The sequence below is a fragment of the Vipera ursinii genome (genome assembly GCF_947247035.1).
Source record: "Vipera ursinii genome assembly, chromosome: Z".
In the NCBI taxonomy this organism is placed as follows: Eukaryota; Metazoa; Chordata; class Lepidosauria; order Squamata; family Viperidae; genus Vipera; species Vipera ursinii.
Genome location: NC_139517.1, coordinates 463493 through 484567, shown reverse-complemented (window position 1 = coordinate 484567; position 21075 = coordinate 463493). Strand labels below are relative to the sequence as shown.

General features: G+C 60.9%; 1 protein-coding gene and 1 long non-coding RNA gene across 4 annotated transcripts; one reads left to right on the top strand and one right to left on the bottom strand.

The window, feature by feature from the left end:
* The first annotated feature begins 426 nt into the window (after nucleotides 1-426).
* Nucleotides 427-10151, top strand: AGFG2 (ArfGAP with FG repeats 2). Of its 3 annotated transcripts, XM_083377599.1 has the most exons (12): nucleotides 427-670; nucleotides 3644-3737; nucleotides 4242-4357; nucleotides 5903-5993; nucleotides 6277-6397; nucleotides 6748-6867; nucleotides 7270-7372; nucleotides 7498-7562; nucleotides 7654-7746; nucleotides 8487-8615; nucleotides 8713-8798; nucleotides 8934-10151. In XM_083377599.1, the coding sequence occupies exons 1-12, from the start codon at nucleotides 456-458 to the stop codon at nucleotides 9003-9005; spliced, it is 1305 nt and encodes a 434-aa protein (XP_083233725.1). In that variant the 5' UTR covers nucleotides 427-455; the 3' UTR covers nucleotides 9006-10151. The 3 variants fall into 3 exon arrangements, with proteins under 3 accessions (XP_083233725.1, XP_083233727.1, XP_083233726.1); XM_083377601.1 differs by lacking the exon at nucleotides 6748-6867; XM_083377600.1 differs by lacking the exon at nucleotides 7654-7746.
* LOC310649290 lies at nucleotides 8933-21025 on the bottom strand. Its single transcript, XR_014494207.1, has 3 exons — nucleotides 20894-21025; nucleotides 12132-12267; nucleotides 8933-11383 (listed from the first exon to the last, which is right to left on the bottom strand). It is a non-coding gene; the product is annotated as an uncharacterized lncRNA (long non-coding RNA).
* Between the last annotated feature and the right edge of the window lie 50 nt (nucleotides 21026-21075).

Below are 21075 nucleotides of genomic sequence, written 5' to 3'. Positions count from 1 at the left end.
TTGGAGAAGGCCCACACCGACGTTTCTCAACCTTGGCAAGTTTAAGAGGGCTCGTGGACTTCAACTCCCAGAGTTCCTCAGCCCAGGGGGATTCTGGGAGTTGAAGTCCATCCCCCTTAAACTTCCTAACGGCCTCTACCCTGTTTAGCCAAGTCAGCCTAGCCAAGGACGAGAGAGGCTAGATTCGCCCGGCAAGCAAAGAACTCGACGGATCCGTGTCCCGAGCAGACAGACATCGTAACGTGCGTACGCCAGGCGCGAGCTTCGCCCCCGGGCAGACGTAGGAGGCCGACGCCTTCCGCGCAGGCGCCCGCAGGCCACGCCCTGCCCCGGCCGTTACTCGGGCTAACGGTGCGCGCGGGGGGGGGGGGGCGGCGAGGCGAGCATGCGCGGCGCGAGGTGGGCGGCGCCCGGCGCATGCGCGGAGGGGCGTCCGGGGGCTCAGGGGCGCCCGGATGGCGGCGGGCGGCGGGGGCTCCGCGTCCGGTCCGGGCTCGAGGAAGCCGGGCTCCCCGCGGGACTCGGAGTCGGAGCAGTGGTCCCGCCGCGTGCGGGAGCTGGTGAGCGCGGAGCCGGCCAGCCGCCTGTGCTTCGAGTGCGGCCAGCGCGGCGTCACCTACGTGGACATCACCATCGGCAGCTTCGTCTGCACCGCCTGCTCGGGGGCGCTGTGAGTCCCGGGGGTCCTGGGTGGGCAGGGGGGCTTTCCGGGGAGGGGAAGGAGGAGTCCTGCCCCCCCCTCCGCTCTTGAAGGCCGGGGTGGGGGGAGGAGGGAGGGAGGGAGGGAGGGGGCACACCTGGCACCTGCAGGGCGCAAAGGCTGATCTCCCCCCCCGTGAGTCTGCGGGGGGGGACCAGTCCCTCCCTCCCTCCTCGGGTGCTCCCCCTTGCCTGGGTAGGGGGAGGGCAGCCCTGCCCCCCCCTTTGAGCGGCACACCTGGCACCCGCAGGGCACAAACGTTGCCTGCCTGCAGGTATTTTCCGCCAGGAAGAGCAGAGTTTCTCGACCTTGACTGCTTGCAAAGGTGTGGACTACAACTCCCAGAATTCCCCGGGCAGCAAAGCTGGCTGGGGAAATCTGGGAGTTGCAGTCAACGCTTCTGCAAGCGGACGAGGTTGAGCAACATTGGCCTCTAGGCTGCGTTGCCTCCCCACGTTCAAGGTCAAACCCGCAAGGGAGCAGAGGGAGCAGATCCGTCTCCGGCCATCACACTGGAGAATTCTGGGAGTTGAAGTCCACCCATCAGACTCGAAGGAAATGCCCGGCTTCCTGCCACTGCCCTCCTTCCCTTTTTATTCTATTCTCAAACCGTGCGGGTCGCCCTGCGGCCGGCAGCCCCTGGACGATGGCAGCTCTTTCAAGTGGGCAGTGCAGGGAGCTGCAGATCTGCATTTTGTTCCTCGGTCCCGCAGCCTGTTGCCACCCTCACTGGCTGATGTTGCTTCAGATGGGAACGTGAATTCAGATACGAGCTACCAGCCTCTGTGGGGCAAGGACGGGAGATGTCCGGGCACTCCCTTAATTCGGTCTTGGCAGATGGAAACTACAGTGATTGGAGCAGACATAATTTGTGCCCCAAACTTAGCATGCCGTGGGTAGATCTTGCAAAAATATAGATGCTTGCCAAAAAAAGGACAAGCAAGATCTAAAAGACCGTTCACCACAACATCTTTAGCCCGTTTGTGAAAACTAAGGGTTGAGGCAGTGGAAAGTTGTGTTGTTTGCTCACACCACACCAAGTTTATGAAGGGGGAACCTTGACAGCTGGGGAAGATGCCACGGAAAAAGGCATCTTGAACTTGGAAGAAGAAGAGGCGAAGGTGCGTTGAGCATCCAGGAAAGTTTCTCTGTTGAAAATGGGCTGCAACTTGCTCGCCTCTGCCGTGCGGCCTGGAGAGAAGCACCTTTGGGGGCCTGTGTCAGAGGGAAACGCGGCCCTAATTTCACCGTGCGTCTCAAAGGGGTAGGGAACTCTCAACCTCCGGAGCTTGGCCGCCTCGGCGTATGGATGGATTCGGAGCAAGTGAGACTGTATTTCCTTGTCCAGTCTTGGCAACTCTGAGACTTGTGGACTGCAACTCCCAGAATTCCCCAGCCATCTGTGGATGTGGCTGATCTGGGGAAACAAACATTTAGAGCAGGGGTGTCAAACTCAATTTCATTGAGGGCCGCATCGACATTGCAGTTGCCCTCAGAGGGCCAGGTGGGCGTGGCCTACTGGGTGGGCGTGGCTAAAGTGTGTATGGCCTACTGGGTGGGCGTGGCCTACTGGGTGGGCGTGGCCTACTGGGTGGGCGTGGCCTACTGGGTGGGCATGGCTAGAGTGCATATGGCCTACTGGGTGGGCGTGGCCAGCTCTACATCATTCGCATCAAGGGTGCCTATGGGGGCCTGGGCAGGAGTGGGACAGATCTGAGGGTCTCTGGCAGAAGGAGGGTCTCTGGGCCAGGGCCAAGGCAGCGGGGGCCGTTCCCTCACTGTTTCCAGGATGGCTTCGCGGGCCGCATGAAACCACTTCGCGGGCCGGATCTGGCCCCCGGGCCTTGTGTTTGACATGTCTGATTTAGAGGACAGATCTGCCCCCGGTCTGAAGCCGCCTTGATCTGGGTCCCTCCCCGTGTTGCTTCCCCCCTCCGAAGGACGGTCTGAGAGCTCACTTGTTTGGTCCCTTTAATCATTAACTGCCAGGGGCTGAAGAAGAATCAGCAGTTCGGAAGGGTGGAAACTTGGCTGCCACTGAGGAAGGAAGAGCCTCGGGGCAGGAACTGGGGGCTGCTTGGCCCGCTTCTACCCAGACCTGAATCTCGGCTCAGAATGGGGCAAGGGGAGGAGGGTCCTGTCGCCAGCCCCACTCACCCGGCTGGCCCTCTTACAGGCCGAAGATTCGCCCCCAAACCCGGCCCGGCCCTGTCTCCTCGGGAGGATCCATCTCCGGTCAGTGCCTGTAAGAGGAGGACCAGGGGGAACGTGATTGATAGCAATATTTTCGGGGCTCCCCCTGTCTAAGGAGGTGCTCAGTCATCCAGGTCACGGTTGTCCCAAAGGTGCTTGTTTAAAAGGCGACCGGATTTTGTGTTTCCTTGAAGGCTTTTTGCTTCATATCCAGGAAGGCTTCTTAGGTTCAGGGCTGGAGTCCAGTTTCCTTTTGAAAAAGCACGAGGGGTCAAGCTGTCCTCCAAAGCAGCAGAAGGCGGGGAGAGGAGCAACGGATGGAAACTGAGCAAGGAGAGGAGCGACCTAGAATTAAGGAGAAACTTCCTGACAGGGAGGACCATTAACCAGTGGAACTGCTTGCCACCAGAAGTTGTGGCGGCTCCGTCACTGGAGGTTTTTAAGAAGAGGCCGGACGGCCACTTGTCTCAAATGGTCTACGGTCTCCTGCTCAAACGGGGTTGGACTAGAACAGGGGTAGGCAACCTTGGCTCTTTTATGACTCATGGACTTCAACTCCCAGAGTTCCTGAGCCAGCTGCTGCCTCAGGAATTCTGGGAGTTGAAGTCCATGAGTCATAAAAGAGCCGAGGTTGCCTACCCCGGGACTAGAAGATCTGCGAGGTCCCTTCCAACTCTTGTCATCCTGTTACCTGTGCATTACTGTAACTTGTGAATGCTTTTCTCTCTCTCCCCCCCCCCACCCATGTAGCCGTGGCCTGAATCCCCCTCACCGGGTGAAATCCATCTCCATGACCACCTTCACAGAGGGCGAGGTGCAGTTCCTCCAGTCTCGTGGGAATGAGGTGAGGGGGGGGTCGTGGCTGCCTTGCTTTTGGTGATACGGTGGAACAGGCACACTTTGATTCCCTTAACATCCCACAGCATCTGACAAACCGCCCAGAGTTGCCTGCCTACAAGCTGAGCAGCATATAAATGTATTGGGTAACATCCCTCCCACCCCCAAGGTGCAAAGGGATGCAAGCTGGGCGTCTGCCTGTAAAACGCTGCAAGCACGTTTGCATTTTAAAAAGCAGCCCAGCCCTTCCTCCTTGCCACGGGGGGAGCGGCCACGTCCCTTGTGCGGTGGTGCATCTCAGCTACACCCTTTTATTAAACGGATGGGCTTCCTGATTTGGAGCCCCAGAGGAGCCCCTTTTTCCAAAAGGCAACTGGACTCTTAGGTAGGAAAGTCTGGCTGCCTTTTGGGGGGGGAAACACCTTTGGGGCAAGCGTGGGCTGGACGACTGACCGTCTCCAGAGACGTCCCGGTTTGTAGCCGTCTCCTCTCGTTCGGACCCCCTCCCCAGGCCTGCCGGAAGATCTGGCTGGGGTCTTTCGATTCGCGGTCGTCCCTGCTGCCAGATTCCCAGGACCCTCAGAAGGTGAAGGAGTTTCTGCAGGAGAAATACGAGAAGAAGCGATGGTGAGCGTGAGAGCGGGGGCCCTGGGTGCGGCCTGTGGCATCTGGGCAGGTGCTGACCGGTGCAGGCCAGAGCCCCCTGGCCGCGGGGCGTGGGGCTGACTTAGAGCAAAAGCGGTCGATTCAGGCGCTCCACGGCAGCGTTCCCCCTGGCTGGCTTCCAGCGGGGCAAACTCTGATAGAGCTGGGCGGTGCCATCCGGGAAATCAAGTCCTGTCCATCCCAGGGGCCGGAGAACAGGCGGATCGCCAGCCCCTGTTGCTCGCCACTAACCAGCCCGCCTGCAGAAAAGTTAACCAAAGAGATTTTAAAAAAAAAAAAAAAAAAACATTAGCAGAAAGTCCAATAAGGAACAGCGGGACGTGGCTCGGCCGCCCTCGTTGAAAGGACCTGAGATCTGAATTGGTACCGAAATTCCCTAATTGGGAGCCGAGAGGGCACCTCAGAGGTCTTCCACCTGGCAGGAGGGGCTTGACCTTGGTTGGCCCCGCTGAATCCCCTCCCCTTGCCCACCTGGCGGCCTGTTTGCTTTTAGCCGCCCGGAAGAAGCCTCAGGCAGGCCGGCCTCTGAGTCCCCGGCTCCTCCACGCAGCCATTGCGCAGGAGTGGGCATCGCCCTGCAACAGGCAGCTTGGGGGGGCTAAATCCCTGCCCTGCCTCACCTTCAGGGGCTTGAGGTCATAAATCTGGCATCCGAGGACTTGGGACTTGTTGCTAGGCGACCGTTTCAAGCCGTGGCCTACCTGCGGAGAAGTTGCTGCGACCCGGTTCTGACGTTCCAAGGATTCCCCCCCCCCCCCGCAGTACGTGGTGGGTCCCGTGGTCACGTGATTTGCCAAGACACTTCCCAGACCACACCCTAACAAGCTGTGGGTTTTCTTAACGACCGTGTCATTCACTTAGTGACAGCTCGGGAAAAAATGTTGTTAATGTGTAGAAAAGCCAGGGTTTCTTTTACACCTGGGCAGGAAGACCCGAAGGTGCAAGCGCAGATTAGGCGAAACCCGCCCGGCTCGAAAGCAGCGACGGTGAGAGGGGCCTTGGGGTCCTAGTGGACGATCCCTCAGACGTGAGCCAGCTGCGGGCGGCGGCAGCCAAAAGGGCCAATGCAGTCATCCTTGCTTGCGTAAACGGGGGGATAGAAAATCAAGATCACAGAAGGAATTAGCACCGCTTTATGAAGCTTTAGTGAGGCCACACCCGGAATACCAGCGTCCAGTTTTGGTCACCGCATTACAAAAAAGGCGGTTGAGACCTTGGGAAAAGTCCAGAGAAGAGCAACTAAGAGGATCCGAGGCCTGGACGAAGAACGGCTACGGGACTTGGGTTTGGCCAGTCTAAGGAAAAGGACTGACCCAGTTCACAACTGTTACGGCCTTCGTGGGACGGGCTCCTCCGTTAGTCGCATGTCGAGGAGGGCCTGTGTGCAGGAGAAATCTTCCGCCCCCTGGAATAAACTCATCAAGGGGGCGAGGAGGAGGCAGCAGGGCTGGAAAGCCTCCCCCCCTCCCCCGGGGGGGGCTCACCCTGTCCTGTTTCTACTCGCAGGTATGTGTCGCCTGACCAAGCCAGAAGCTTAGCCGCTTTGAGTGCCCAGAGTTCCCCTGCGGAAGCCAAGACGGGCGCCAAGACCCCCCAGGTCAGAGCTCCTGGCCAAGGGGGGGGGGGCTCCCCTGGCCCCTTCCACCCAGTCAGCTGTCATGCAGGCTCCCCTGGGGGCCCAGTTCAGCCAAGGGCTCCTGGCAGCTTGGGGGCAGGGGGGGGTCTAGTGAAGCTGACACATGACTTGAAGGCAGGCACTGTGTCCCCCGCATGGGGGGGGGCTCTGTCCTTGGCTCACGGCTGGCTTTGTGCAGTCTGGAGGGGAGGGGAGCTACTCTTGGGGGGGGCTTTCTGCTTCCCGATAACTCCTTTTCTTGCAGGTGTCGGAGAAAGCCCCGGCCGCCCAGCCAGCCAAAAAGGCCAGCACAGACCTGCTGGCGGACATAGGGGGGGACCCCTTTGCGGCCCCCCCACCTGGGCCTGCCTTCCCTGCCTTTGGAGGTGAGCCCGTCTGGCTGCAGGGGGTCTCGTAATGTGGGTGGGGTCTCCCCTGTTGAGCGTGGGGGAGCCGTAGGCTGAAGCTATCGGAGAGGAAGACCTGGGTGGTCTCAGAAGGGAGAGGGGCTCAGTCGGGACCCTGAGCATCAGTCTGGGGCTGGGGGCCGGCAGGGAGGGGAATTGGGGAGGGCAGCGCGGACTGGCTGAAAGGGCCTCAGATTCCCTCCCCCGTCCTGATTGCCGGGTTGCTGGAGGAATCCCCCTCCCAAAGGCAACCTCCGTGCTTGGAAAGGGTTGGGGGGGTCCTTGAGGAGAAAGGCTTTCTGTTCCCCCCTCCCCATTTGTGCCCTCAGGCCCAGTAGCAGCTCACCCTGCCTTTCCCAGCTTCGATGCCTTTGGGGGAGCCCTGTCGACTTTTGGGGACCCCTTAGCCTCCAGCCACAGCCCTTTCCAGAGCCAGCCGGTCACTGCAGGTAACCGCAGCCCCCTCCCCCCATTCTCAGGCCTCGGGAGGGGGCTGGAGTCGTCCCTGATGCTTCTGGGGGGGGGGAGAAGTCTGATTCCGATGGCAGCGATGCTTGCCTTCTTCCGCCACTCCTGGGAGCCTCATTGGGCGAGGGGGGGTCTTGGCTCACTTTGGGTGGGTGGGGTCAGAAGAACAGCCATCCCAGCATCCCTTAGGCCGCAGGGGGCGCCCTGTGCATGCCTGCTGTGAGGGGGAGGGAAGGGGGCGCTCCTGCCAAGCTCCGTGGGGAAGTGTTTCTACTGAAAGTAGAGGCATCTGGGGGTCCCCTTTGGGGAGCGACTGGCATCTTTGGGGCTGCCCTGCCAGCGAGGGCCCCCTTGACCGCTGCTCTTCTTCCTCTGCCCTGCAGGTGGCGCCCACGTGGGAGCCTTCCCCGCCTCCCCTGCCAGCCAGCCCGGAGTGGGCATTCCGAGCCTGGGCGGAGCCTTCCGCGTGGGAGGGGTCCCGAGCAGGTAGCTCTTCCCCCGCTGGTGCCCAGGCGGTTCCCTCCCTCGGCTCCCCCCCCCCCCCCCGGCTGATCCGGGACCCGGCCTGGCGGCTGCCTCCCCCCCAACTGACCTACTCTTTCCTCCGGCAGTGTCTTCGGCCCCCTCAGCCAGTCCCCCGTTCTGCCCCCCTCCAGCCCCGCTGCGGCCTTCGGGGGTAAGTAGCGCTCCTTGGTTTGGGCGAGGGGCTGCGGGCACCCTCGGGTCCTCCCTCAAGGGCACGCCCCTTCCTCCTGCCTCTCCCGCAGTCCCCACCTGCACCAACCCCTTTGCCAGCCCGGTGGTCTCCCAGCCCACGCTGCCCTCCACCAACCCCTTCCAGACCAACGGCCTCGCCCAAGGTAAGCCTCCTCTGCTCGGGGGGGGGGGGGACAGCCCACCGGGACTCCCAGGCGGCCCTGTCAAGAACGGCGCCCCTGGCCAGAGGACCGGCCGAGGGTGGGCCCGGTGCCGCCCAGTCGTGGCGGGACGGATCGGCCGCTGCTTTGAAGCCAGCGCTCTTGTGGCCCCCCTGAAACGAGGGCCACGAGCCCTTTCCTCTCTGGCCATCCCTGCTCCGGGCTCGAGTGCGAGTCCACGTGCCCCAGGGCTTCGGAGGATCGGGGGTCGCAGCTGGCCTGGCTTTCAGGCTGAGTTTCAGAGGGTCGAGCCATTCAAAAGCTGCAGGGAACCCCCCGGCGGGAGCCCCCTTTGCTCCAGGGCTCAGTTCAGCACGAGGGGCTTTGTGAGCCCCCCCCCCCACAGCTAAGAAACGACTGGGGCTGTGGGGGGATCCACAAGGGCAGCAGCGCCCGGGCCCAGCCCCCGGGGGGGAAGGTGGCAAGAGCCCCCAAGGAGAAGGCACTTTCTCCAAAGCCCCCGAAGGCAGGCGGGAAAAGTCAAGGAGCAACCTGGAATTAAGGAGAAACCTCCCGACTGAGGACGATTAACCAGTGGAACCGCTGGCCACCAGACGTTGTGTGTGCTCCAATTGAAGAAGAGAGTGTCTGAAGTGACGAAGGGTCTCCTGCTGGAGCCGGGGGTGGGGGGGTTGGACTAGAAGACCTCCAAGGTCCCTTCACTCTGGACCCTCTCCTGGCAGGCACCTTCCTGGTCGGGTCCCCCAGCGGCTTCTCGGCCTCCCCGCTCTCGGGCACCTTCGCTTCCCCACTGCGGCAGGAGCCGCTGTTCTTCCCCACACAGGCCGTTGTGGGTCAGCAGCACAACGGGGGTAAGACGGAGTCCGGCCTTCCCGGGCAGCAGTGTGTGTGGGGGGGGAAGGGTTGCCGGCCGCTTCCCTCTCTTGACCGCCCCCTCCTTGGCTTCAGGGACGTCCTTTGGGGGCTTTCCTGCAGCCCGAGACGGACAGAGGCCGCTGGGACTGCCCGCCGGCTACTCGACCAACCCTTTTGTGGTAAGGGGGCCTGGCCTGCTTCCCCCCCTCTGAGCAGGGGCTTCTGGGGAGGGGTCCGAGAAGGCAGGGGAAGGGCCTTGCAGCAGCAGCCTGCGTCCCTCACTCTCGCTCCGTCTCTCTCTTCCCCCCCTGCAGAACCCGTTGGCCGCCTCGCCTTCGCCCCGCTTCGCCCCGGCTAAGCACCCCCCCACCAACCCTTTCTCCTAGCCCCCTCCGGCCCCCAGCGTGGACGGAGACCCTCAGCCAGTGTGGGGGGGGTCAGTTCTGCCCAGCAGGGCCTCCGTCCCCAGGAACGGGGGGGGGCGCCTCGGAGGAAGCCAAAGGCCACCCCTGACGGGTCCCCAGCGGAGGGGGGTGTGGGTCGGGGTGTGGGGGCAGCCGAGGCCAAAGACACCCTGTGATGGGCCTCTTCCCTTCCCCCCCCCCCAGCACAGCCTGGGTCTGCTGCAGCTTTTTCTTCCCTTGGGGCTCCTCTCCCACGGGGGACGGGGGTTGTCTCCAGCAGGTCCTGCAGTTTCAGCCGGGGGGGGGGGGAGTGCAATTGGGCTCATCTATGTGCAGTCTGGTGCCACTTCTCCCCTCTGACCTCTCCCCCCACGCCCAGTGGGCGGCATTTGGCCAGGGGACTTTGGGGGGGAAAGGCCAGAGACCCCCCCCCCCTCAGCTGCCTCTCCTCTCCTCACTCTTGGCTTTTTCTTGCACTAAACCTGGGGGGGGGGCGGAGTGGAGGGGGTCAGTCAGGGATGCTTCAGCTAGCGAGGGGGCTTTGTGTTCCCACCGGCCACAGCCCCGAGGGGACCCTGAAGAGAAGGAAGCAGGGACCGAGACCCCTCCCGGCTTTGCAGCCCTGGGAGCTGCCCCCTCCCACACGCCTCCTTTCCAGAGGGGGGGGCTCCCTTGTGCCTGGATGCCCCCCCTCACCTGCCCCGTGGCAGAGCTCCCCCCCACTCACAAAATGCTTCCCTCCAAAGTCTTCCATCCCCGACCCCCCCCCCTTTGTCAAATCAGTGCCTGCTGAGTGCCGTCCGCAAGTGAGATTTGTGCTTTCGGAAGGGCCCCCCCTCCCCTCCCCAGTCAGGCTTTTTGGGGGGATTTTGGAAAATCCGACTGGGCCGAATTTAACCTCCCCCCCACCCGGCCCCTGGAAGCCAAAGACGCTTATTTATGCTTAGCCTCCCCCCCCAGCCATGCCTGGGTGGGGGAGGGGGGAGGGGGTGTCAGGGTGGGTGGCTCCTTTGCACGTTGTTCCTTCTTTGCAGCATCTCATTCCAGGGCTCCCCGGGGGGGGGAACGGTCTGCTCACCGTCCTCGTTCTTTTGTAGCACCCCCCCAGTCCTTCCCCCCCCCACTCCCCCAAAGAAGACTGGAGTTTATATTTTGGAGAAAAATATGGACCTACGTTTTTAAGGCTTATATCTATATGCTCACCAAATCTATATAGAGAGAGAACACGAGCGTGTTGCACTCAAAATGTCTATAGGTATCTATACGAGAGAAAAAAAAGTATTTAACGAGCGTGCTGGTGCAGAGCCGTTGCCTTTTTGTGACTACAAAAGCCGCCGCGTTGCTTGCTGAGGTTTCCCGTGGGGGGGGTCAAAGGAAAACACATGGAAACACACACACACACACACACACACACACACACGAGATGTGGTGGGGAGGTGCCCAGTAGATGCCTTTTCAGCCCACCTTCTATGGGGGGAGCAACCTGATAGACGGGCTCAACCAACCCCACCCGAAAGCCGGTCAGCTGTGCCGAGGTGGCCTCGAGCTGATCGCAGCCTGGGTCGGGCCCGGCTGCGCTCCCACGGAAAAACCCCTGTGACGCTGAAGTCGGTATCCTAAGTGGGACCCCACCGAGCTGGATCTGCACCGGGGGGAGTCCAGGAGGACTTTGAAGGGCTTGTGGACTTCAACTCCCAGAATTCCCCAGCCAGAATTCTGGACTTTGAAGTCCACAAAAGTTGCCGAGGTTGGACGTGGCTGGGGAATTCTGGGAACTGATGCCCACAAGCCTTAATGTTGCCAAGGTAACGGACGGACACAGACACACACCACCCACCCACCCACCCTCGGGTCTACATGATGTCCTGCGTAGAGCGGAACCCAGGAGTGGCCACAGCCTGCGGTGATGCTTGCATGGAACAAGACACTGAAGGCTTCCTGCTCCCTCCAACAGGCTCATCGGGGTCCTTCCAAGGAGCTGGGTGGTGCTACCAGGGTGGGGGGGTGGTTATTGTTTCTGGGACTGATGGGGAAGGTTCAGCCTGTGCAGGTTGGGAGGGGTCCTAGAGGCTAAGCCAATGGGGGGGGTGGTCCTGGCCTGCCTTCAGCAGTGGCCCCAGGGCACCTCTGCTGGAAGGCTGGTGTAGGGGCGGCGTGGCTCCACTCCACCCACAGAGACCTCTGACGCAGAGCCATGTGGAAGAGGCTGTATTTGGGGCGGGCTGGCCTTCTCTGCTTTGCCCACCCCAGAGCCAGGACGGGGGTGGGGGCACGTTCTTCAGATGATCGCGCTGAGCAGGTTGGTGCTGGACAGAGTCAGCCCAAGCAGGATGCCGGAGAGGTGACCGGTGAAGGAGCTCCTGTGTTGGGGACAGAAATGCAAGGACACGTTTGCGGCTTTGATCTTGGACCACGGTGCCCGTCTCCCACCCACCGTGGCAGCCTGGAGATGAGCTCCTCCTGGCTGTCTTCCCAAATTGCCAACAACTCCCAAGTTTGGGGAAGGGGTGACACAGTCGAGGCTTCCAAGCCACATCTCTTGAGGTTCCTCAAGCGGCTTAAGATGGCCACGAGTGCCGCTCTTCACCCAGAGCTCAGTGAAGCTGGCCAGAGCCAGGCCCAGGGTTGGCCCACTTGCCCCTAAGTCCAAGTTCAGTTTTTTCATTTAGCCAAATGTTTAATTAAACCCACAAGATCAGGTGCCATAAAGATGGCCAGAAAGCCATCCAGGCCCAGATGCATCGGGGAATCTGCAATGACGTTCCGTGGCCCCCTGTGGTTGCCCCTGAGCAGGGAGGGAGCAGAGGCCTCCAGGTCCCTCCCGTGGGACCACCCCCCTCTCCTTGGAGGCCTCTGGCCTAGTGGGGCCCTGGGCGGACGGGAAAGGAGTTCATTCCCATGAGACACGGTGGTGGCCACCGGCTGGGCTAGCTTTAAGGAGGGGGTCGTGGAGGAGGGGTCCCCCCCATATGCCTTGGGGGGTCAGGGCTGCCTGGCAGATGGGAGGAGAGGCCTCCAAGCCCTCCAAATCCTGGGAGGGAGCAGTCCAGAAGCCCCAGGCCGGTTTCTGTAGCCTGCCTAAGGGTGTGGGGGAGTTCCGATCCTTACCTGGGGTAGAAGAGGGCCAGGGCCAGGCACTCCAGAATGCAGAGCCACCTGGTCGTCAGGGTGATGCCTGCAGCCATGGTTGCCATGGGGAAGGCCTCCACCTGCCCGTCCATCGCTTCCAGGGCAAAGAGGACCCCTGTGGTGCACCAGGACAGGACGGGCCCCTGTGAGGCAGGAGGGAAGGGGGGGTCCCAACGCCCACCCACCCCTTCTGGTACCCACAGCCAGCTCAGGGGCCTCTCCTCACTGGCCAGCCCCCCTCCGTGCCCTCCCACTCGCTCCTGGGCTTCCGAGCCCACCGGGGAGGCGGCACCTGAGAAGCCCACCGCACAGTGCTCCCGGTACCAGGACTGCCCCGTCACTCGCGCCAGCAGAGAGTTCAGCCCGAGGTGGAGCAGCCCCCCCAGCAGGGCCAGTGCCAGCAGCAGAGCCCCCGTCCGGAGGGTGCCGACCTCCTGCTCCAGGGCCCAGCCCAGCCAGAGGAGGGTGGCCATGTTGAGGAGCAGGTGGAAGAGGCCCAGGTGGTGGAAGGGGGCCCAGAGCAGCCGGCCCCACTGGCCCTGGCCCCACACGGACTGCACGCTCAGGCAGGCCCTGCCGGGGGGGTGGACGGGGCGGCAGAAGAAGGCCACATTGGTGGCCACGAGGGCCAGGGTGGCCCAGGGCACCATGGGGCAGCTTCCCCCCCCGGCTGGGCAGCCTGGCAAGGGAGAGAGCAAAGCCTCTGTGACCTCAGGGCTGATGCGACCCCCTTCTTTCCCCCGGAGACCCTGCCTCAGGGCTGGGGCCCTCTGAGGTGCCTCCCGGGGGCCAGGCACCCCCACCTCTTGAGACACTGCCAGGAAGGGGGTCAATGGGGCAGCAGCTTTTGTGGCCCTGCCACTTAACAGCTGGTGGGCCTCTGAGAAAGGTCCCTGTTGGGGTCCAGCGGGGGTGAGGGGAGGCTCAGTCTGCCTGCCCAGAGCCTTCCCCCCCCAGCCATGTTCACCTGTCCCATCAGCCTCGGGAGCCACTGAGTGGTCAGTCCGGGCCAGCCGTTCCTAGGAGTGGCCTCTTGCCAAAAGGCAGAGGCGTCACCGGGTGCCAGCCGCCTGCAGACCACCTTCTCAAGCAGATTCTTCCCTCCCCCCCCCCTTCCCCACAGGGTACAAGGAGGGAGATCCCAGCTGCCCCTGGGTGAGCGTCATTGACGGTGGATCCAACAGCCAGAGCTTGCAGTCAGCCGAGCGAAGCTGGACCCCTCAATGTAGGTTTCTGCCCTGGTCCTGCCCCACTGACCTCCCCCCCCAGCACGAGAGAGAGAGAGAGAGAGAGAGAGAGAGAGAGAGAGAGAGAGAGAGAGAGAGGGGAGATGCATCCAGTGTATCCATAAAGCAAGAGCTTGCCTCTCTCTCTCTCTCTCTCTCTCTCTCTCTTTCTCTGTGTTTTTCTGTCTTTTTCTTCCTCTCCTCTTTTCCTCTGTCTTTCTCTGCGTCACTTCCGCTTTTTCTCTTTTTCCCCCCTTTTCTTTCTTTTCTCTCTCTCTCTCTCTCTCTCTCTCAAATCAAATGAAAGTCAGATCCGAGTTGCCGGAAGCTGGGTTCTCCTGCTGACTGTAATCAGGGCAGTTTTCCCACGTGCCCAGACCACAGCTGAGTGTTTGCCCACAAACGGGGGGGGGGGGGAAGCCAGCAGCAGGCCAGGTTTAGTAAACAGGGCAGGGTTGCCACTCAAAACATCCCCCCCCGCCCCTGGAGGCCGTCTCTTGAGGCCACACGTGTGCAGCAGGGAAGGAGGAGGGTGGCTCCTCCTGGGCGGTGGGCTGAAGGACGCTGTGCCCGCTTGCCTTGGGCAGACCATTCTCCATGCAGGGTTGGCATCTCAAGGAGACTCAGGTCCTCCCATGTCTCCATCAGAACCCCGTGAATGAAACGGGGATGGCGCTTAACCAGGTTTTAGAAAGCTTGTAGCCATGTCCGAACTGAAGAAAGTAGGGGAAAGCGCTAGGCCAGTCAGGTATGAATTAAATCATATCCCTGTTCAATATACAGTAGAGGTGACAAATAGATTTAAGGAATTAGATCTGATAGACAGAGTGCCTGAAGAACTATGGACAGAGGTTCGCGACATTGCACAAGAGGTAGCAACCAAAACCATCCCAAAGAAAAAGAAATGCAAGAAAGCAAAATGGCTGTCTGAGAAAGCTTTGCAGATAGCTGAGGAAAGGAGGGAAGCGAAAGGCAAGGGAGAAAAACATAGATATGCCCAATTGAATGCAGAATTCCAGAGAATAGCTAGAAGAGATAAGAATGTCTTCTTAAATGAACAGTGCAAAGAAATAGAAGAAAACAATAGAATAGGGAGGACCAGAGATCTTTTCAAGAAAATTGGAGAGATGAAGGAAACGTTTAATGCAAAAATGGGCATGATAAAGGACCAAAATGGCAGGGACCTAACAGAGGCGGAAGAGATTAAGAAGAGGTGGCAAAATTACACAGAAGAACTATACAAGAATGAGCTTAACGTCCCTGATAATCACAATGAGGTGGTCACTGACCTTGAGCCAGACATCCTAGAATGTGAAGTGAAGTGGGCCTTAGAAAAGCTGAGCAACAACAAAGCTAGTGGAGGTGACAGTATTCCAGCTGAGCTATTCAAAATCTTAAAAGACGATGCAGTAAAAGTGCTACACTCAATTTGCCAGCAAATTTCGAAAACTCAACAGTGGCCACAGGATTGGAAAAGATCAGATCAATTCCAAAGAAAGGCAGTGCCAAAGAATGTTCAAACTATCGCACCATTGCACTCATTTCTCATGCTAGTAAAGTTATGCTTAAAATCCTACAAGCTAGACTCCAGCAGTATGTGGATTGAGAACTACCAGAAGTACAGGCAGGATTTCGAAGAGGCAGAGGAACTAGAGATCAAATTGCCAACATATGCTGGGTCATGGAGAAAGCTAGAGAGTTCCAGAAAAACATCTACTTCTGCTTCATTGACTACGTTAAAGCCTTTGATTGTGTGGATCATAACAAACTCTGGCAAGTCCTTAAAGAGATGAGAGTACCAGACCATCTTATTTGTCTCTTGAGAAACCTATATGCGGGCCAAGAAGAGAACTGGACACGGAACCACTGATTGATTCAAAATTGGGAAAGGAGTCCGGCAAGGCTGTATACTGTCGCCCTGCCTATTTAACTTATATGCAGAGCACATCATGAGAAAGGCAGGGCTAGATGAATCAAAAGTTGGAATTAAGATTGCCGGGAGAAATATCAACAACCTAAGATATGCAGATGATACCACTCTAATGGCAGAAAGTGAAGAGCCTCTTGTTGCGGGTGAAGAAGGAGAGTGCAAAAGTTGGGTTGAAACTTAACATTAAGAAAACCAAGATCATGGCATCCGGCCCTCTCAATTCCTGGCAAATAGATGGGGAAGAAATGGAGGTAGTGACAGATTTTATTTTCCTGGGCTCCAAGATCACTGCAGATGGGGACTGCAGCCAAGAAATTAAAAGACGCTTGCTCCTGGGGAGGAAAGCCATGGCAAATCTAGACAGCACACTAAAAAGCAGAGACATCACCCTGTCAACAAAAGTGCCTATAGTCAAGGCTGTGGTCTTCCCAGTTGCAATGTATGGCAGTGAAAGTTGGACCATAAGAAAGGCCGAGCGCCAAAGAATGGAGGCCTTTGAACTCTGGTGCTGGAGAAGACTCCTGCGAGTCCCTTGGACTGCAAGGCGATCAAACCAGTCAGTCCTAGAGGAGATCAACCCTGACTGCTCTTTAGAAGGCCAGATCCTGAAGCTAAAACTCAAATCCTTTGGCCACCTAATGAGAAGGAAGGACTCACTGGAGAAGAGCCTCATGCTGGGAAAGGTTGAGGGCAAGAGAAGAAGGGGACGACAGAGAATGAGGTGGCTGGAGGGAGTGACTGAAGCAGTAGGCGTGAGCTTAAATGGACTCCAGAAGATGGTAGAGGACAGGAAGGCCTGGAGGAACGTTGTCCGTGGGGTCGCGATGGGTCGGACACGACTTCACAGCTAACAACAACAGCCATGTCCGGGCTGACATTGGGTGACACGGCATGGTGGGGCCCCCTGCGGTGCCTAAGCAGAGCTGTGGCTTGTTAACCCTGATTTATAGCTTAGCATGCTTATTCGCTGAAGCTGAACCAGCCAAAGGAGGCTCAGCAGTCTGTATGTGCTCCAGACCCAAGGCCAGAGGGGGCAGCCCCCAAGGAAGCAACTGTCCCCCCCACACACACCCATGTGCTCAGGGGTTGCATCTGCCGTGCCAGGAGACCTTGGGGCACATCTGCTTTGAGCCACCCGACCCGGGGGCAAGAAGCGGTGGGCACTTGGACTGAGCACGGTTGCACGCTGGCCCTCCTGCAACATTGAGCAGAGCCACGACATAGGAGCAACATGGCTTCTTCAGTTAGGCTCCCCCATCAAGCACGAGCAGGAGAGCCCCCCCCCAGCCTGCCCCACGGCAGAGAGAAGGTGGGCAGAGCATGGCAGGGGGCGCTTCCTGTTCCAAGCTGTGAAGGAGATGATCAGACATGGGCTCCATAAACCGTTGCAGTGGATTCGTGGGCTCCATAAACCGTTGCAGTGGATTCCTGCGTCCATGTTCCTCTGCAGCTCTCTCCCCCCCCCCCCCGGGTGGGTCGCACCTCCCCTTCCCCAGCCTGGCCTCCCATTGCTGCAGACCCGTTGCAGGGCATGACTACAAAGGGGCTTCTTTCACTGAGAGAAACATGGGCCACAGCCCTTTTACCCTTCCTAGAGTGGGTGGGCCTGAAGCCCCCCTCGACCAAAGGCGTCCTGCGGTGAGGCCTGAGCCCCCTGCCCACCCACCACCAACGGCAAGCGAAGGATGACTCTTCCAAGCTGAGTCAGCCTGGGCGTGCTGTGGCTTGGCAGGGTCTGGGCTGGAGAAGGGGGGGCAGGCGCAGGCAAGTCTTCATGGTTGGGAGGGGGCAGACCCCGTGCAGAGAGGCCTTCCTTATCAGGCCCCTGTTTGCTGTAAACATTGCCCTTCCCTCCGTCCTTGGCCTGTCCTTCCCTACCCTGGGGGGGGGGCGTTGGTGAAGGGTGCCAGCCTGCCCCTTCCACTTCCTTCCCCCACCCCAGCTGCAGATGGAAAGGGGGGACCATTTAACTCCTGGGACCCTCCACCCACCATGAGGAGCCTGCCATCTCCCCTAAATTATTTTTCGCCATTTGCCACATCAAAAACTTTTCTTTCCATTCCTTCTGCAGAGGGGAATTTTCTTGACCGCAGCGGCAGCGGAAAAACAGGGAATTGCAGTTGCTGGGCTGGAGGGGGGGCAGAAGAGGAGGCTGCCTGCAGGGTGTCTCCCCGGTGCCCTTTGCCAGCTCCCAGCCACAGAGGCCACCCTCCGTGGCTGCCTGGGCAACGCCACTGTGCCTGCCTCCCCGAAGGCTGGCTGGCTGCTCCCTGCCCTCCTCTCTCCGCTGGCTGCAACAACACAACCCGCAACAACACAACCATCGGCCGCCACTCAGCTCCTCTGGGCCTGAACACCCAGCCGGAAAGCTGCCTCCCAAAGCGGGGTGTCCAGGCTCCTGCCCCCCCCTCCCCAGCTTCCTAGCCTGACCCCCTTCGGACTTGTGGGAGTGTAAGGAAGGCCTTGGAAACCCCCCCATTGCTGTTTCAAGAGCTGGCTCTTTGCAGGGGGGGGGCAGACTGCATTGAGGCTGGGAAGCTCCTTCTGCCCATGGGTTTTGCCATCTTTTATCTTCCATGGATTTTATGGTTTGTTTTTTTATTGTTGTGAGTCACGTAGAGTTTGAATAACCGTACAATAATATCTGGTCATCTTGGTGAGGAATCAAGAGGTTTTTGGAAGGATCTGGTCCCTCCTTCTATAATGTAAACAAAAGAAAAGAATGGTCAGCCACCTGTCTGAAACTCTGAGAGGGACCTCGGAGTCCTTGACCCGGAGCCAGCCGTGTGCGGCAGCAGCCAAAAAAGCCAACACAATCCTGGGTTGCATAAACAGAGGCATAGACTCAAGATCACACAAGGTATTAGCTCTGCTTTGTAAAACCCTAGTGAGGCCACATCTGGAATATTGCAGCCAATTTTGGTCACCATATCAGAAAAAAGAGGTTGAGAGTTTGGGAAAAGTCCAGAGAAGAGCAACTAAGAGGATCCAAGGCCTGGAGACCAAAACATCTTAAGAACGGCTGCGGGACTTGGGTCTGGCCGGTCTAGAGATAAGAAGAAATAGGGGAGACACGAAAGCAGCATTTCAGGATTTGAGGGGCTGCCACAAAGAAGAGGAGGGGGTCAGGTTATTCTCCAGAGAATCAGAGGGGTGGAAGAGACACAATGAATGGAAGCTGATCAAGGAGAGAAGCAACCTGGGATTAAAGAGAAACTTCCTGACAGTGAGGACAATTAACCAGTGGAACAGCTGGCCGCCAGAAATCGTGGGTGCTCCATCACTGGAGCCTTTTAAGAAGAGGCCAGACCCTCGTCTGAGATGGTACTATAGGTTCTCCTGCTTGAGTAGGGGGCTGGACTAGAAGTCCTCCAGGGTCCCTTCCAGTCTATTCTGATGGACGGATTGAAAGCCCTTTCCGACCTCATTCGAATCCCAGGGAGCGCAGAAGCGGCGAGACCACAGGGCAGCCCATCCTCGGGCATGGAAGCTCCCTGGGCGAGGTTGGGCCGGCTCTTCTCTCCCGGCCCACCCCGCGGGGCTGTCGTGCCATCAGAGAACGCAGCAACGCGCCAGGCCTCCGAAGGCGAATCCGGAATCGGGGGAGGCTGACGTTACGAGCTCCTGAACTCGGGTCTCCGGCGGCCCCGCCCGCAGATGGGCAGCCCGCGGCCGAAAGAGGCGCCCGGGGGCGGAGGAAGGAGGCGGCTCCCGATTGGCCGGGCCGCGGATTCAGCTGGCCGGAGAACCGGGGCCGCCTCTGATTGGCCGGCAGCGACGACGCCCAAGCGCGGCTCTCCCCGCCACGCCACATCCCCACGCCCACGCGGGGGGGCCGCTCTCCCCTCGCCGCCCCGGGACAGCGAGGCCGTGCGAAGGCGCGGGGCCGGCGGCAGCTTCGCGCAAAACACCCGTGTAAATTCGGGCCGGCTGTGAGCAGCCTCGCGAGGCCGGCCGCCCCCTCTCCCCGTCTGCACGGCGGGCCGAGTCGGGGTCCGACCCGGGGCGAGCGGGGAGCCCGGCGGGGGCGGCGTCCGGTACGACCCTGCCCCGGGTGGGGGGCGCGGCCGCCGCTCTTCCCGGCTTCTTACTGCCCCCAGCGCCCCCCCTTACCCCGCGACTCCTTCCTGCAAACCGCTCAACTCCTTAAACCGAAGCAACTCGAGTCCCGCCAGGCGCGTGGCCGCGAGTTCCGCACGACCGGAGGGGGTCGCCAAGCGGCCTCCTTGGATCGGGGAGCGCTCGATCCAAGGCCGTCGGGCGGACTCGCCATCCCAGGTCTCGGGGGCAGGCCCCGGTGCCGAAAGAGGCTCCGCGGGCGTTCCAGAAGCCCCGTGGGAGGATCCGCTCGCCTTCGGGCGGCGGTGGGGGGACTTGAGAAGGCCAAGGCCGGCTCTTCTGAGCGCCGTCCGCTTAGGGATGCTCGCCGCTACTCCGGAGCCCCCCAGCTCGGCAGAGCGCGCGCGAGGTGCCAGTCGGGCGCGGACCCGGGCAGGTGGGTTCGCACGACGCGCCAAGCACGATGCGGGTTGGCTTCGCGGGTTAGGCCGGCCTCGCCCAACGAATCCGCCTCCTCGGAACGGCAGCCGGGCCGGCGCCTTGCGCGCAGGGAGGGGGCACCCACTCCCGTCCCGGGGAGGGCGCCGGTCCGGGGGCGCTAGGACCGCGGCGGCGGCCCGCCCGGGCTGCGGCAGCGCTGTGTATAAAGTCGGCCCGGGGGAGCGGGGCGGGTCGGCGGCGCCCGCTCGGCCCTCCGCCTCCCGCAGCCCCCCGCGTGCCCGGGGCCCTCCGCTGCTGGAAGCGCCCGAGGAGCCAGCTGCTCAGGGGCGCCGAGCCGGCTTCCCCCGGCGGCCGGAGCAGGGGCGGCGGGGCCCCGTGGCCGGCCGGTCGGGGCGAGCGCCGGGGCGGAGGACGGGCTTGGCAGGAGGCGGCGGGCTCCCACTGCTGCTGCCGGCCTGGCGGGTCCCGCGGAGGTTCGGCCGGCGGGGCGGGCGAGCCGTGAGTCGGGGCGGGGACCCCGCCGTCTTGCCGGCCGCGCCGAGCGGCCCCTCCGCACGGCCGCCGCGCCGCCTCCGCCTCTTCGGCCGGCCGACTTTGGGCGCTGAAGAGGCGCGCGTGTCCCCTCCGCAGCCAGAGGTGGGTTCCGCGGCCCCCGACGGCCCCCCCCGCCCCGACGCCGCCTCCCCCCCCCCGCGGCCACCGTGGGGCTTTCTGCGCCGCTCCGCTCCCCTTCTGGGCCGGCTTGCAGGGCTGCCCCTTTTATTAGGCGGAAGAAAAGGGGGGGTCTCTCTTCTCCACCACCACCCCCCACTTTGGCGAAAGGGCGCTTAGACAGACCGGGCGGCCCCGAAGGGCCTCGGCCGGAGGGATGCTAAGCGGGTCCCCGTTGCCCGAGAGTCGCGGCTGACATTTGGCCTGGAAACTCCCGGCTGCCCCCTCCGTGAGCGGCCCTGTGAGGTGGCCGAGACCCCCCCCCCCGCTGCTCCTTTTCTCCCGCCCCGCCCCCCCCCCCCGCTGCTGCTTTTCTTTTTGCTAACGACTTCCGTGAAATGCGCGGTGAGGTTTGGCCAAACGTCGCACCTGACCTTGCTTGTCTCTTGCCCTTTCCCACCAGGGATTCCGCCCCTGAAAAACTGGATTTTCGCTCCTCCGCGCAGCTTCCGAAGGGAAACGGGCGCCGGAGCCAGAAAGGCTCTTTTTAATGGCTGCTGAGTTTATCGACTGCAGAACGACCGCGTGGAAAAGCTGGGACGGCTGATGTTTGTTT